Source organism: Grampus griseus (genome assembly GCF_964374135.1).
Source record: "Grampus griseus genome assembly, chromosome: 1".
Lineage (NCBI taxonomy): Eukaryota > Metazoa > Chordata > Mammalia > Artiodactyla > Delphinidae > Grampus > Grampus griseus.
Window position 1 is genome coordinate 35,734,741 of NC_139017.1, and position 13,568 is coordinate 35,748,308.

At 40.7% G+C, this 13,568-nt stretch overlaps 1 protein-coding gene across 1 annotated transcript in view; it reads right to left on the minus strand.

The window, feature by feature from the left end:
- The window catches only part of COLGALT2 (collagen beta(1-O)galactosyltransferase 2), a 134,040-nt gene that overhangs the window by 53,118 nt on the left and 67,354 nt on the right, over positions 1–13,568 (minus strand). Inside the window, exons 3-5 of the mRNA XM_082655052.1 lie at positions 11,290–11,407; positions 9,404–9,538; positions 5,276–5,480 (exon numbers count right to left, since the gene is read on the minus strand). Coding sequence (XP_082511178.1) covers positions 5,276–5,480; positions 9,404–9,538; positions 11,290–11,407 — 458 coding nt within the window. The remainder of the gene's footprint in view (positions 1–5,275; positions 5,481–9,403; positions 9,539–11,289; positions 11,408–13,568) is intronic.

The following is a 13,568-nucleotide window of genomic DNA, read 5'->3' on the forward strand; positions in this document are numbered from 1 at the left end:
TTCTCTTAGCACGCATGGATTTGGAGTCAACCAACAGACATGAAACTTCTATAAAAGAGTCAGAAAGGGACAAAAGAAAGTCTGCATTTCAAGTCCTGTTAAGAACCTTCAGTATGACAATACCAGAGACATAGCACAGCCCTCTTGTTTTCAAAACCCGTCTTCACAGCCCCAGCTGGCTAACTCCAAGAGTTATATATAGCACCTGTGTTCAACCACGTAGCTATGAATATTGGAATCAAGAGGGTCTCAGAGGGATCCAGCAACTGACAGTCCTGACTAATGAAAAGACTGCTTAGGTAAAAGGATGAGTCTGCCAAGCTCTGGTCCATGTGTCCAAGCTTATGATCTGTTAATTTCTATAATCACCTATGCTTTGCAGACAGAGAATTACCTGCATAGTGACTTCTCTATTTTGTGCAGATGAAATTTCCTCCAGTCAGCTGCATCGCCTGCCAAATCAGGTGGAGCTGTCTTGTGGCATTAACAGAGAAGAACGAACAAAGAAAAGAGCTCTTATCCTCCCCTTTACTGAACCCGGCTCCCACCAGGTCTGGTCCAGCAAGCACTGTCACTTCTCTTGCCTTCACCAACAGGACTCACTAGCTCTACTGTTTGCCGACATGAATGCTTCTGAGAAACTTCAAATCCAAACGGACCCTCTTGCAAAGTCGTGATGAATTCAGGAAACAGAAGGGAAATGATTTAATGTTTAGGTTGCCTCTCTACCCTAATTAGGTAAATAATTTTACCATTCAATTTTCCAAAGCTTCAGTAAAAAGGGGAGGTGAGACCTAGCCAAGCTATCCATCAAGTGTGAGGGGAGAAGAAAGGCATTTTCAGACGTGCAAGGTCATATTTACTTGCCATCACACTTCCTCAGACAGTGACTGGATGATGTGGAAGAAGAAGGAGAAGAAAGAGGGGCAGGGGGAAGATTACAAAAAAACCAAAAAACAAAAAACAGGGAATATGCAGGACATAGTGAACAGGAGAGTCAATACAGAAGAGAAGAGGAGGGAGTTGCAGCTCCGCAGCTGTGGCACCTCTCACATTAGAGAACAACAGGAGGCTCCGGGACAGACATCTTTACACACACACACAAAGAACATCTGCTGAATCTGACCATTCTAAGAGGAGTTTTAGACAGTCAGGGATTAGATTTGGATGGCATTAGTAATAATAAAACTAAGCAAATATAAAAGGCAATTGTTAGGTCAGATATGAAAGGAAAAGTAGCCATAGTCCATAAATGGAATTAGGTTCATATGATTATAAGAGCAAAAACACTGACCATGGCTCTTTCTTAAAGTACCACGTAACTACATCAAGAGGACAGGGTGATGGGAAGAATGCGTTTGCGTGAACGTGGCAGAGGGAGGGGAGAGGACTAACTCCTCCTCTTCACTAGTGAGTCAATAGGTATTTGCCTAAAGCAAAACCAGAAAATCAAGAAGCAGTATTATAAACATGCTACTTAGAAACATGGATGTGACTATTACACTTGTACCATCATCTAGAAGAGTTAAAAGTGCTTGTCTTCTAAAAGAAGGAAATGGTACAGGGAGGTGACACCCAGGGGACTTCTGATTTTATAATAAACTGTGGGGGACTATTCGAATTGATTCAACTATCTACCTGGATAATTGGATAAAAATATTAAAAATTTAAAAGAAAATGTGTTGGTAATTAGATAAAATCTATGAAGGAACTTGGCACTCAGTGAAAGCTACTTCTGGGGCAAACAATTTTCTCTTTGTAAAAGAATGGTGAAGGATACGATACCTTGAAGGCCTGTACTTCTTTTATGAAGATAGCAAACATTTTCTTGCACTCACTTAGTACCTTAACATTGCAAGATTGATCTACCATCAAGATTGATGGCCTGTACTTCTTTTATGAAGATAGCAAACATTTTCTTGCACTCACTTAGTACCCTAACATTGCAAGATTGATCTACCTACCTTTATCCTTGGTGATGGAAGCTCAGAGTTTGAGAAGCTGTGATTTGCCCAAGGTCACACCTCTGTCGCTAAAGAGCCATTAGTGCCAAACGTCTGCCCCTAAAGAGCCAACATCAAGTATCTCTCTACCCACCCAGGATCTGGAAACCGAGTCTCAAAACCAGTAAACACTCTGGATTGCCATCCCCGCGCATGGGAGGCACTTTCAAGCACTCCCCGTGACGTGCAGGAGGAAGATCTGCCTGCCCGTCACCCACATCTCTTCCTCTTTTGACTCACGGCAGACATGTGGAGGATGACTGGCTGGTGCCAGAGATGGTTACTGTGGCCGCGACACACAGCCCAGATCACTGGCCACAGCGGGAGGTGAACTCCCAACCCTGGCTTCATTAGAGCCACGGAGACTTGCCCATGACCCCTGTGCTCTCTTCTTGGGCTGGATGGGCAGCCACGCCCCAGCACTCCAGCACCCTTGGCTTGCCCCTGTCACTCCTCACCCACATGTGGCAATGCCTGGAGTTGGAGGTGAAAGATTAAGGGTCGAGGTTTGTGGTTAGATGGTCCTGCCTGGGACATGTGGACCCTCTATTTCCTTCTGGACATTTAAAAAAGGATACTCCATGGGACTTCCCTGGTGGTGCCGTGGTTAAGAATCCTGCCAATGCAGGAGACACAGGTTCGAGCCCTGGTCTGGGAAGATCCCACGTGCTTCGGATCAACTAAGCCCAGGCACCACAACTACTGAGCCTGCACTCTACAGCCTGCGAGCCACAACTACTGAGCCCATGCACCCCAACTACTGAAGCCCGCACGCCTAAAGCCCATGCTCTGCAACAAGAGAAGCCACCGCAGTAAGAAGTCTGCGCACCACAACGAAGAGTAGCCCCCGCTCACCACAACTAGAGAAAGCCCGTGTGCAGCAACAAAGACCCAACACACCAAAAAAAAAAAAAAAAATGATACTCCAATGGATGATCCATAGCTAGGGAGCTTTATAAGAGTGAGAACAAAAGAATATAAATCATCTTTCATCAAGACTCTTTCAAGAGAGAAGGGAAGTGCCTTGCTTTGAACCTAAGAGGGAAAGAGCTTAGAAACACTACATGGGCTGCATAGAACTCCAGGCTCATTCAAGTCTCTTCTAAAAATACTTCAAGCTGAGTAAGAGTGCTATTTTAGAGCCACATGACTGTCAGGAAAGCTCTTTCATTCCCCCAAATGACAGTCATTCTTTCCTATCTTGACTCCTGCCCTATTCACAGTTTGTACCACTGATCTGACCCCTCAGCATTCACTGCTTCATAACTATTATTTGTTTCCACATGTAAAGATCTTATCTCCCCCACTGTCACAGAGCCTAACACAATGCTAGGCACAGCAGGAAAGCCTACAGGACTGACCCTCTCTCCTTGCTTTTCTGCCTCTCTCCTCCCAGCGGAATCATCAAACAGCTCTGGGCCTTTGCACCTGCTTTCAATGTCCTGGGTAGGCCTATGGGAATCTGACCAATAAAGAATGAAGGCAAAGTGAACAGGCCAAGCAAGGGGCATAGCTGAAAAATTCCTATCTAGCTCATGTCATTCTTCCAGCCCCAAATCCAATTCTTGGTTTTAAAAACTATATCATAATAATTTAGTGACTGGGTCACAATAATGCCTTGTGCAATGTCTATCAAGGAGGCCTTTGTTAGGCAAAGATCATTATTGTAATTGTTAATAGCTCAATTTCTTGGAGCATCTTTACTTCAAGCTCTTAAGCAAAAGGACTGGCACAAGTTGAAGGACTGGGAAGGCCCTGAGTCTGCTTCCCATCCTGGAGAAATCAGAGCCAATCACAGACCAAGTGGAAAGAAGCAGTTACCATTAACGCTGACACAAGGACCTTCACGAAAACTTCCAATCCACATGAGTATGACAACCTTGCTTTTGCCCTGACACAGACCTAAAACATGTCTACACCTGGCCAAAGGGTCTAAATGGTTCTAGCTGACAAGGGAAAAAATAATCAGCTTTCCACATTTCCACCAAATATTCTCATTCCTACCAAATCTACAACTGATAAGTGGGATACCTAAGGCTTCTAGGATGGCCTGATGTGTGAGTTGTAGCTTGAATTTTATTAATATTCGCAGCTGCCAGCAACCTGCCTCACCTGCCTGGGGTCTGTGCATGATCTCATCCACCCTGACTCTACAGCCACATGAGTTTATACACCATCTGCCCGGTTTCTAAACTCACTTTTGCTAGTGGTTAAGTGGCACATTTCTGGCTCATTGATAATGGGACCTGGCCTCTGTCAGGAAGGTCTGAATGATCCTGAGAAGAAAGTCTTGCTTTAGGAATGTTGTGTATCTTCATGTTGAACCACTTTAGTGAATTATATCCTCCCTGACTGCATGTGCAAGTGACACAAGAGTAATAACCTACTTTCCTACTGACTTGTCGTCCTCTAAAAGTCTACAATGGTTCATGAAAGAGTGAAGTCTGGTTTTGCCTTTCCTTCCAGGGGGACTGTGGCAGAGACTGCTGGTTACCTCCCAAAATTTGTTTTCTCCTCCCAGAGAGAGAATTGGGGCTCTAGACTGCATAGAATAAAGACAACATTTTGAGCCTCCCAACATTCTGAGCTAGGTGTTGTCCTATGTCCTAAGTCTGGCTAATGGGCTATGCATGGCAGTGATGTGTTCAACTCCTGGATGGTACCCTTAAAGGGCCGGAGAGTGCCCTCCCCTCTATGGTTTTCACTCAACAGCTGAAATGCATCTATACTGATGAGACATGTTGGATCATAGGATTAAGGACAATACCTCATGGAAGGTGGAGAAGCAATAGAGAAGGAGCCTGGGTCTCTGAAAACTTTGTGGAACAGAGCCACTGTACTAGTTCTGATTTTTTTTTGAGAAGAAATAAACTTCCATTTTTTAAGCCTGGGTCTTCCCCAGTGTACTTTTGGCCCTCTGCCACAGTTTTCTAATTAAGTAAAGGACTCCTATATTGAACAAAGCAATGCAATAGCACCGTAAAGAACGAATCACAGGCCCACGGCAACCACCACCACCTTTTATTTTTTTAAAAAGAGAGTGGATTCTTGGGTAGGGACCAGTCCTGGCTCTTGGTCATTGGTGCTCACAGGGACAGCAACACAGAGGGGGCTGGTATGGTTACTGCAGACAATTAATTGCCTCTAACACTACTTGAATAGGAAGCCTATTTCCTTATTAAGAGTGTTTTTTTAATAAAATGCACAAAACAAAGGAGCTGGTTATTTGCAGTGTTTCCATGGTGGCAGTACAACCACATACAAACAAGTACCTGCTTGCCTGCTGGAGAAGGCAAAGACGATGATGTCATCAAAGGTCCAGGTGTAGTCCTGGTGCGGAGGGTAGAACACCAGCTTGTCAGAGGCTTCCTTCCTGAGGTCAATTAGGAATGTGGAGTGGACCATGGGGACCGGAAAGCAGCCCAACCTCTTCCATTCTCTAATCTGAAGATAGTCTGGGGTCCGTTTATAGAAGCCCTGTAAGGAACAAATGGCTGGGTTATGTTCACTGATCTGAGGGCTTCCTCTTTCCCAATCTTCTGTTAGGCTGACTCCTAAGTCATCACCAGTTAAGTACAAGTTCCCAAGCAAAGTCACCTTCTCTCTTCTTATCTTGGCCTAAGGATTTCCAGCTGAGCTCAGGAAATGCTATTTACATATAAAACAATACAAAAAGTGTCCTGTTACCAGAAATAATTTTGGCTTCAGCATATCTCTTGATTTAATAGTTTCATAAAAGTATACTTTGTGTTGACTAATGATTGAATATGACATGAGTTATCAGAGGTGGTAGAGCAGAGCAGTTAAGAACACATGTTCTGGGATCTGGCTGTCTGAGGTTAAATCACACCTCAGCTACTTACTGTCTGTAGGTATTGGTCACGTTCCTCAACCTTGCTGTGCCTATTTCCTCATCTGTAAAATAGGAATGATGGCGCTATCTACTCCATGGGGTTGTCTGTAACAATTAAGGAAGGTAAACCTGAAAAGTGCTTAGAGCGGTACCTAGCACCAAGAAAGCATCAATAAATATTGGCTATTATTAAAATGACTACATTACATTGGCTGATATTTTTAACTAAACATGCAGTACTTAAACATATAAATGGGGTCTTTTTTCAATGCAATTACTTATTCACTATCCTGGTGGAGCTGCCACTGCTCCACACTTTTGGGGGGATTCCCCTTTTGAAAGTTCCCTCTGGGCAAGCACATAGGACAACCAGTGCCCTTACTTTGTGGTTTTTGAACACACTGGTTTGGAGCAACCCAGCTTGTTTTTCCTCCAAACTCAACTGTTCATTCAACAAACATCTACTGAGTGCCTACTGTAATCCAGGCTGTGTTAGATGCTGGAGGCTTAGCAGTAAATTGACAACCCCAGTGTTATTAGCCCTCATGGGGTGCAGAAACCACTGGAGCTTTATACTCCAGTGGCACCAATTATAACTTGACTATTGCCAAAGCTCAAACCCATTCCAGAGAAGATGAAGATGTGTCTTGACAAAACATACTTAAAAGCATGTGAAGCTTGGAAAGGCATTTCCAAAAACATTTTAGGCAACAGCAGGCTCATGGAATGAGTGTAAAGTTTCACAGGGCCAGCACTCTGAAGGGCACAATACTCAGTAGTTGCAAAAGTTCTCTCATATTCATTAATCAGTCACATTCCCTTACGGTCACACTTTCTGCAGTGGTGTCAGTACCCACACATTAGGCACTGCAGCCTCGTCTCTGACATTTCTTTCAGGGTCTCAACTAGTGTTCTAGCTGAGCTAATGCTCACACTGACCACGTGGTAAGGAAGAAGGATCACAAATTAAGACTTAGAAGCTGTGCGTCTTAGAGTCATCTTTACCATCTAGCTGATTGATCTTGGGCCCATGCTTAACCTCTTTGAGCCTAAGTTTCTTCTCCTGAAAAAATGGGGTAAAAGCTGGTTTGTCTATCTCGCAGGGTTGTAGAAGGGATCACATGGGATACGGTCTGTGAAGATATTTTGGAAACTGTAATGCATTATATGAAGTATTATTATTCCTACAATTTTATTAGAAGCCTTAAACTTAAGGATCACTTAACATCCTTCAACTTATCAATATTCTTCCAAGGGACAAAGGGAAAACTGGTTCTTCAGAGGACCGCCTAAGAACACATGTCAAATACAAGGTTCTAGACTACTTAGGACAATATTGTCAGAATGAGAAGCTTGGAAAATTCATGATGATAATGAATCACTGAATATCCTGGGGGCAGGGAGGAAGGAAGCAGAGAAGGAAAGAAAGAGAGAAAGAGACTTAATATGCTTCCTGCAGACAGGCAGAGGCAATAGATGTGTCATTTTTTCCACATAAACTGAATGTTGTTGGTAATGATTCTGGTTCATTGACCAGATAAAACTGAGGTCATTTGGTTTTGGATGTGTTTAAAGGCTCTGGAAACCAAGGCCTGCCTCAAGCTTATGAAGTCATCGCCTGTTTCTGTTCCTGCCCTAGCAGAAGCCTCACTGGGGATGATAGAGAGCCAGAAACAGAAACAAATTAGAATTGCCTCTAAATTGCTTAGATTTTACTTTCACTGTGCAGAGTAAGTGAGCTGTTAATATTCAAGCAAATAAGACAACAGAAACTGGGAGGCTGCGGTTACTAAGATAATCCACTCTTGATGCTGGTGTCAATGTACAACTCATTAAAAACACCCCAGGGTGATTCTGCCATGTGAAGCACGGCAGATTATTAACTGAGAGTGTATGAACTTAAATTTAATATAACAGCTTCTCCCCAAGGAACTGATTGGCTTTTATAAATATGAACTTAATCTGTCCCTAAAAGAGATGTGGATAACATGCATTCAAAATCTCTTGGAGCTACGGGAGATAACTGTAACGAAAGAGTACCGCTGCATGCAGCAGCGTGCTATAGCCAGGAAGTTTGCAAGTCAGTTGACACGTTGGTAGCTTAAAATCCATAAAATCAAAAATCACGTTAATCCCCACCATTGTAAATAAACCATAGACAGCAAGCTTTGCATATTTGTAATAATTATATCATCAAGTGACTGTACCGCGATTTACTTAACCTTTCCCTCAGCTTAAACAACATTTGCATGGTAGAATTACTTATACCATGAAAACTGGTAAATGCTACCAATCAAGGGTTTTCCCCCACAGAGAACCAGTCATTATATATTTATCAGCACACCACTGGCCTCATTCTTCATCTAAAACCAAACCAAATATAAAAGAGGGACTGAAAATTTAGCTCTTTGAGCATGAGAACACACTTAACATATAATTTTTCCCTTAAAGAATCTTTATCCTACATTGATATGTACTACATTGATCAGTTTATCTCTCTATTTTATTAACTAAAGAATAAAAACTATAATCAGCCATAAACATTCACTGCAACGGATCTCCAGACTTCGAATATTTTACAATGGAAAAGAGAGATGATGGAAATTTGAAATTTTTTTTAACTCGAATTTTGTAAAAACATCTACCATGGCAGTTCTAATTATTAGATCTCTTTGGAAATATTTTGGCAACATATCAAAGGTCATTAAAATATTTAATACTCTTTGACTCACTAATTCCAGCTCTCAGAAGCTGTCCCAAGGAAATAATATTAAATATGGAAAATTTTATATTAATTATGATGGTCATTATAATAGTTAAAAGTTGCAAATAGGGCTTCCCTGGTGGCGCAGTGGTTGAGAGTCCGCCTGCCGATGCGGGGGACGCGGGTTCGTGGCCCGGTCTGGGAAGATCCCACATGCCGCGGAGCAGCTAGGCCCGTGAGCCATGGCTGCTGAGCCTGCGCGTCCGGAGCCTGTGCTCCGCAACGGGAGAGGCCACAACAGTGAGAGGCCCGTATACCGGAAAAAAAAAAAAGTTGCAAATAGCTTAAATGTTTTTAAACTAAGAGAAAGGTTAAGTAAATTGCATTATAGCCACTTGATGATATAGTTAAAAACATGCAAGCTGTCATCTATGATGTTAGAGTGGTAGGGATTAAAATGGTTCTTTAAAAAACGGTTTTCTCTTCCCAGTTTTTTATAGTGTTCTTATGTTAGTTTTGATGAGCAAAAAAAATGTTTAATTTTTTGAAAATCTCTGAATCAGGGAGAAAAAAAGTACAAATTTCAGCAAGCTATGGTGGTGAATTGAAAGCTTCTAATGCTAAGTTCATTAGAATAATTTCTTCATAAGTCATCAATACAGAAGAGCTCATGGGGTTGTGGCATTGGACCTGGATTTACCACCTTTCCTAAAAATGCTTGCTCCAACAACACAATGACAGGCATGTTTCAAGGGAGAAAATCAGAAAAAGATTGATGGGGCTGTTGACAGGTGGTTTCCTTGTTAAAACTCATAACCTTAATTCATTACCCAAAAGACTTGCCTGAGGTGTGATTCCGCACCAGAAATTAGAGTACAGGCCCCGAGACTCCAGCATGGGGGCCACAACGGTTTTGTTTTCTGCAATCAGTAGATTGAGGGTCTGTGGATTAGTCAGGAAGTTGTCAACATCTATGAACTAGGAAAAGAAAAGGATAACGTCGCATGAAAAGGTGCTTTTCAGTAACGTACAAGAGTAACCCAACACTTGGCAAAGGATCATGGAAACTTGCTCATGACAGATGGAACCAGCTATCCATGTTATCCGTGTTTTCCTTATGGAAACCCCTTGCAGCTGGATGGCTTTCATTCAGGCAAAATACATTTAGTCTAACTTCCACATGTTTAGCTCTGCATAAGGCACTGAGCAATGAATTGGGCACATACTCAATGAGGACCTAACCTACACCTTGGTTAGTGGTTTAAGTATAAGCTACTAATGGCTCTCAAGCCCTTAAATAAGGACTTATTCACACTCACTGAGTGCCCACTCTAGGTACAACCGAACACACCTATTCAGGTTGTCTATAGTAAAGCCAAAATGGCCCCAAACCGATCCATAAATGCTATCTTAATGTTACAATTAGAATTTTTGTTTAAAGTACATTATAGCAACCCATGCTAACCAATGAAGCTATTTCCCATGCTTACCAGAAATCCATGTTAACACTGATTCATTTACAGGGACAGTATAGCAACAGTTTCTATCATATAAAATAATCACACTGAACTGTACACTTAAAAAAATTAAAATGGTAGATTTTATGTTATGTATATCTCCCCCCGGCAACACACAAAGTAAATAATCAGAAGCTTTCATTCTTTGATAGTCAATCTCTTTACCAAAAATTTTGTGGTTCAGCACTTGTACACTTCAATGACATTTAAACAGCTATACAACGTTAAATATCAGCACAATTTGAAACTTCTATGAAATTATTTGTATTGAAATTATGTGTGTGATAAACTATTGGGCTGATTTTTGTTGTGGTTGAGAGGCTGAGGATGGACACAGGTCAACAGTATTCCCTTTAGGAATCAGAGTCTAGTGACAGAGAACAGACGTCCGTAAGTTTAATGAAACAACACTGGCTTTGCTTTACTGGCGTTATTTGTAGTGTTGTACTGGAAAATGTTTGCCAAAAGAATTAAATGGATTTTGGGGGCCACAGAGGAAGAACTTTGTTCCCATAAATTTTGGGGGAGAAAAGCCTGTGTCAATTTTCCAAAGGGAATAGGGACTGTAGCTTCTTGCTGATTAGGGAGCTGTCCTTTCCAACTGAGACAGGTTCCTGGAGGATAAGGATAACATTGATTCTTAATTGTCAAGTCCAGCATTTTTCTGGACCACTCTCGAAGTTCTGAGGGAAGTAATGGAACCTCTTCACGGAGAGAAATTCTCCACGAGAGTCCAGCATAATTCGGAGCAACCAGGAAGCCAAGCAAGAGATACCATTCTCCAGACACTCGGGAGCAAAAGTGAATAATAGCATTTCAGAACTGTTAATTTGAATCTCTTTTTATGTAATCAATTTCTCATATCCCCAAAACTCTTCTAAAAAGCCAAGACCTTTTATATTGCTGTACCCATAGCATTCTCTATAAACTAAAAAGTATTAGAGTTTCTTATGTCTACTACAATAAAGAGATTGAATAATTCAGGAGCTTATTTGCTTATTCACTAAAAATACCAGGAATGAGTCTGAGATGAAATCCAGGTATCCCGATATTAAGTTCTCCAGATTTTTTCTTGTGCCTTTATTAAAACGTTGAGGAGGAGATATCTAAAAAAGGTTTGTTTTGATTGTTCCCACAGTCCTACATTATCAACAACTGATTTGGAAACATTCTAGATAACAGTTGTCAAGAAATTAAACGTCTGTTTTTTACCAGAATGTAGTCTGACCATTTTTCCCTCGCAGTTCGAAGGGCTGCCTGTCGTAGTTTCATCACATGGGCAAAACGGGAGCCAGGCCAGTGCTTTGGTCCAATTTCATCAGGATAAGACCTATAGTAATGATAGCAATAATATTAATAATAATAATAGCTAATAATTATTGAGTGCCTATATATTCCAGGCACTATGTACTAATTCATTTAATCTTCCAGTAGTAACCCTAGGAAGTCGATACTGTTATGGCTATCATTATTCCATTATTACCAATAAGAAACTGGAGCAAGGAGAGATTAAGTAATTTGCTGCTTCCCATACACATGACTCTTTACATGAAATATTTCAGTGGGTTCTCATTAGAACTCACTGAGTCCTTGTGATGTAAGTGCTACCACTCTCCCCATTTCAGAGCTGAGGAAATTGGTTAGAGTGGTTAAATCATTTGCTTAACATTATGCAGTTAATAAGGGGTACTGTCAGAATTTGAATCCAGGCATAATCCCAATGCTCATGTTCCTAGACACAGTCTTATACATTTAGACATCAAATAAATTTGGAAATGTTACAGCATCAAAATATGAGTTTCCCAGGAAAAACAAAGGTTTACCTTACATGGTCAAGTCTGAGTAAACGATTCCACAGAGTCTAACACGTTGATCTGCCCCAGATGGAGTGAGATCATGGAGCGGATGCATAATGCTGGGCTCTCTATCAACATCCACAAAGCAGCCAGGCCAGGATTCGTCCACGGCCATGGAGGCAGGTGGGTTAGCACACCCTCAAGAACCTTTCTGAAAGCTCCCAACTGGTATGGTCATTGATAAAGTCGCAGTAGCCCCACCCCAAACTGGCCACCACTTCAAGTTCTTAATGCTGCACTGGCAGTACATTTCCCTCAGTGAATGAGAAACCGCAAAAAACAATGAGACCGTAACCATACAAATAAAATTAATAAAACTATTTTTGCACAGGAAGTCTCTGGAATGTCTTCCTCAATTACTGTTTCTACAAAAATCAGTGGAATTTCTGTTTTTCTGAATATGTTGCCCCCAAAAACGCCATCTCTGGTATTTCTCACAATGACCTTGGCATACAATATATTTAGTCAAAATCTGGCAATGGAGAAAATTACTAGGATGCAAGAGAGGTACATAGAGTCTTTCTGGGATACTCTAATTAGGCCAAATTCCATAACAAGGAACTCCAAAAGATTGTTCAAAATTTTTTACAGTGTTCAAACTTGGTTGTTAAATTTTGCTCCATATATGGACCATATACTGAGATTTGAGATATATATGTAGATACGTACATACATACACATAATAAAAATATTATATAAAGAGAGACTAGAAGAACAAAAATTTGTTCTGGAATAGCACTTCTTATTATGATAATACATATTTGGCTTCCAATAAATGACTTATGCTGGGCAAAATTTCAGCAGCTTAATTCATCCTATTTCTACAATTTCTTAAGCTAGAATTGTAGTAGCCTTGGAAACATTTCGAGTAGTAAGTTTAAATATATTTATTCATGTTCTCATTTACTTATTTGTTCATCCAACAAGTATAAATTTAGTGCCCACCAAGAACATAGCACTGAGTGAAATATAAAGTATTTGTATATTTTAGCCCCTGCCAAAGAAATTAAAAAAATACTTAGAAAAAAAATGCATGAATCAGATAGTTAATGTTAGTTAAGTTTATTGTTGTGTCAAAGAAGAAGATATAGGACATAAGCAATACAAGTGTTGAGAGAAGGTACATCTTTGTAACTGGAATGATTAGCAACAGCTTTTGGTAGCAGTTAACTGGTAGCAACATCCAGATGAAGCAGTTTTCTTTTAGGAAATATTGGTGTATATGTAGGGATGCTAAATTTATGAAATCTTTTAAAAATATAAATCAGGTATTTGAACTTCATTCTGTAGGTACTAGAGAGTCACTGAAGTCTTTTTAAATAGAGAAATGACAGCACATCGCTAGTATTTTAGGTAGACTGATTTGACAGTGTGGTATAGAGAATGATTTGAAGATGGAGGCTACTAAGAAATTGTTATGGTACAGACTGGAAATAACATAAATGTCCATCAGTAGGAGGTTGATTAAACAATTATGATACATCCACACAATGATACTCTGCAGTCATAAAAATAATGGAAGACACTCCTTAACTACTGCTTTGGAATGATTACCAAGATATGATGAGTGAAAAAGCAAGGTGTATGTCAGAAGTATACAAAGTTTTCACTATGCTCCCTCAAGGATAAAAGGGT